Source organism: Hipposideros armiger, unplaced genomic scaffold (assembly GCF_001890085.2).
Source record: "Hipposideros armiger isolate ML-2016 unplaced genomic scaffold, ASM189008v1 scaffold_962, whole genome shotgun sequence".
NCBI classification, from domain to species: domain Eukaryota; kingdom Metazoa; phylum Chordata; class Mammalia; order Chiroptera; family Hipposideridae; genus Hipposideros; species Hipposideros armiger.
In genome coordinates, this window is record NW_017732312.1 from 105,325 (window position 1) to 106,342 (window position 1,018).

Below are 1,018 nucleotides of genomic sequence, written 5' to 3' on the forward strand. Positions count from 1 at the left end.
CCCGAAGGATCCCAAGTGGCTGGATTATAGTGTAGGAAAGAAGTATGAAGACATGAGGCTGGGAAATTAAGCAAGAGCCATATTTTAAAGGAGTTGGTAGGTTATGTTAAAGAAATTTCACTCTAAAAGCAATGGGGAGGGACCCATTATTAGGGTTTACATAGTGAAGTTATATAAGACATGATTACTTTAAAGTGTGGGATTTGCTTTGATGAAGAAGTTGAATTTATCATCTTTAAGTTTCATTCTAAAATTCTTTCATACCTATGTATAAATCAGTGAATCAAAATGATTTAAATATGTACCTCTTATTTTAATCTGAAAAGAATTAATAGTAATTAATATGGGACTACATTAAACATAGAAATAAAGCCCTGCTAAGAAAGCATTTATTAAATTCATATTAATCTGTTTGCAAAAAGAATTAAAATTAAAATTTTCTATGACTCTGAGTACATTTGGTTACTGATATATACTTTCATCGTATCAGTGAAAATATTAGATAATTTCCCATGTGTTTATTATGTGTGCCATTTAATATCCCCAATCTAATGCAGATGATGAAACTCTGCACTTTTTCTTTCTAGTGATTTAAACTTTTGAGATGCTTCCACTAATTGGAAAAACAATCATCTTCGATAACTTTCCGGATCCTTCTGATACCTGGGAAATCACCGAAACAATTGGCAAAGGAACTTACGGAAAAGTATTTAAAGTGTTGAATAAGAAAAATGGCCAAAAAGCAGCAGTCAAAATTCTGGATCCAATTCATGTAAGTCATACTGTTTTATCATGTAATTAACTTTGTTTTTATCTGAATTAAACAGTTTAAAAGTCTGTAAGTACTTTTTTCCTTTTAATTATTTTTTATTATGAAATACACATTTTTTAGAATTAGTTTTAGCTGTACAACACAGTGCAATAGTTATACTTTTTACTCCTCGAAGTGACAACCCTCCTCCCCCAATCCATCACCCCACTTCCCCCCAATATCATACATATCTATTACAATTCCCTT

At 31.0% G+C, this 1,018-nt stretch overlaps 1 protein-coding gene across 2 annotated transcripts in view; it reads left to right on the forward strand.

Moving 5' to 3' along the window:
• The window catches only part of MYO3A (myosin IIIA), a 231,473-nt gene that overhangs the window by 22,708 nt on the left and 207,747 nt on the right, over positions 1-1,018 (forward strand). For both annotated transcript variants that reach the window (XM_019630872.1, XM_019630873.1), the window contains exon 3: positions 588-772. In XM_019630872.1, coding sequence (XP_019486417.1) covers positions 605-772 — 168 coding nt within the window. In that variant the 5' untranslated portion in view covers positions 588-604. The remainder of the gene's footprint in view (positions 1-587; positions 773-1,018) is intronic.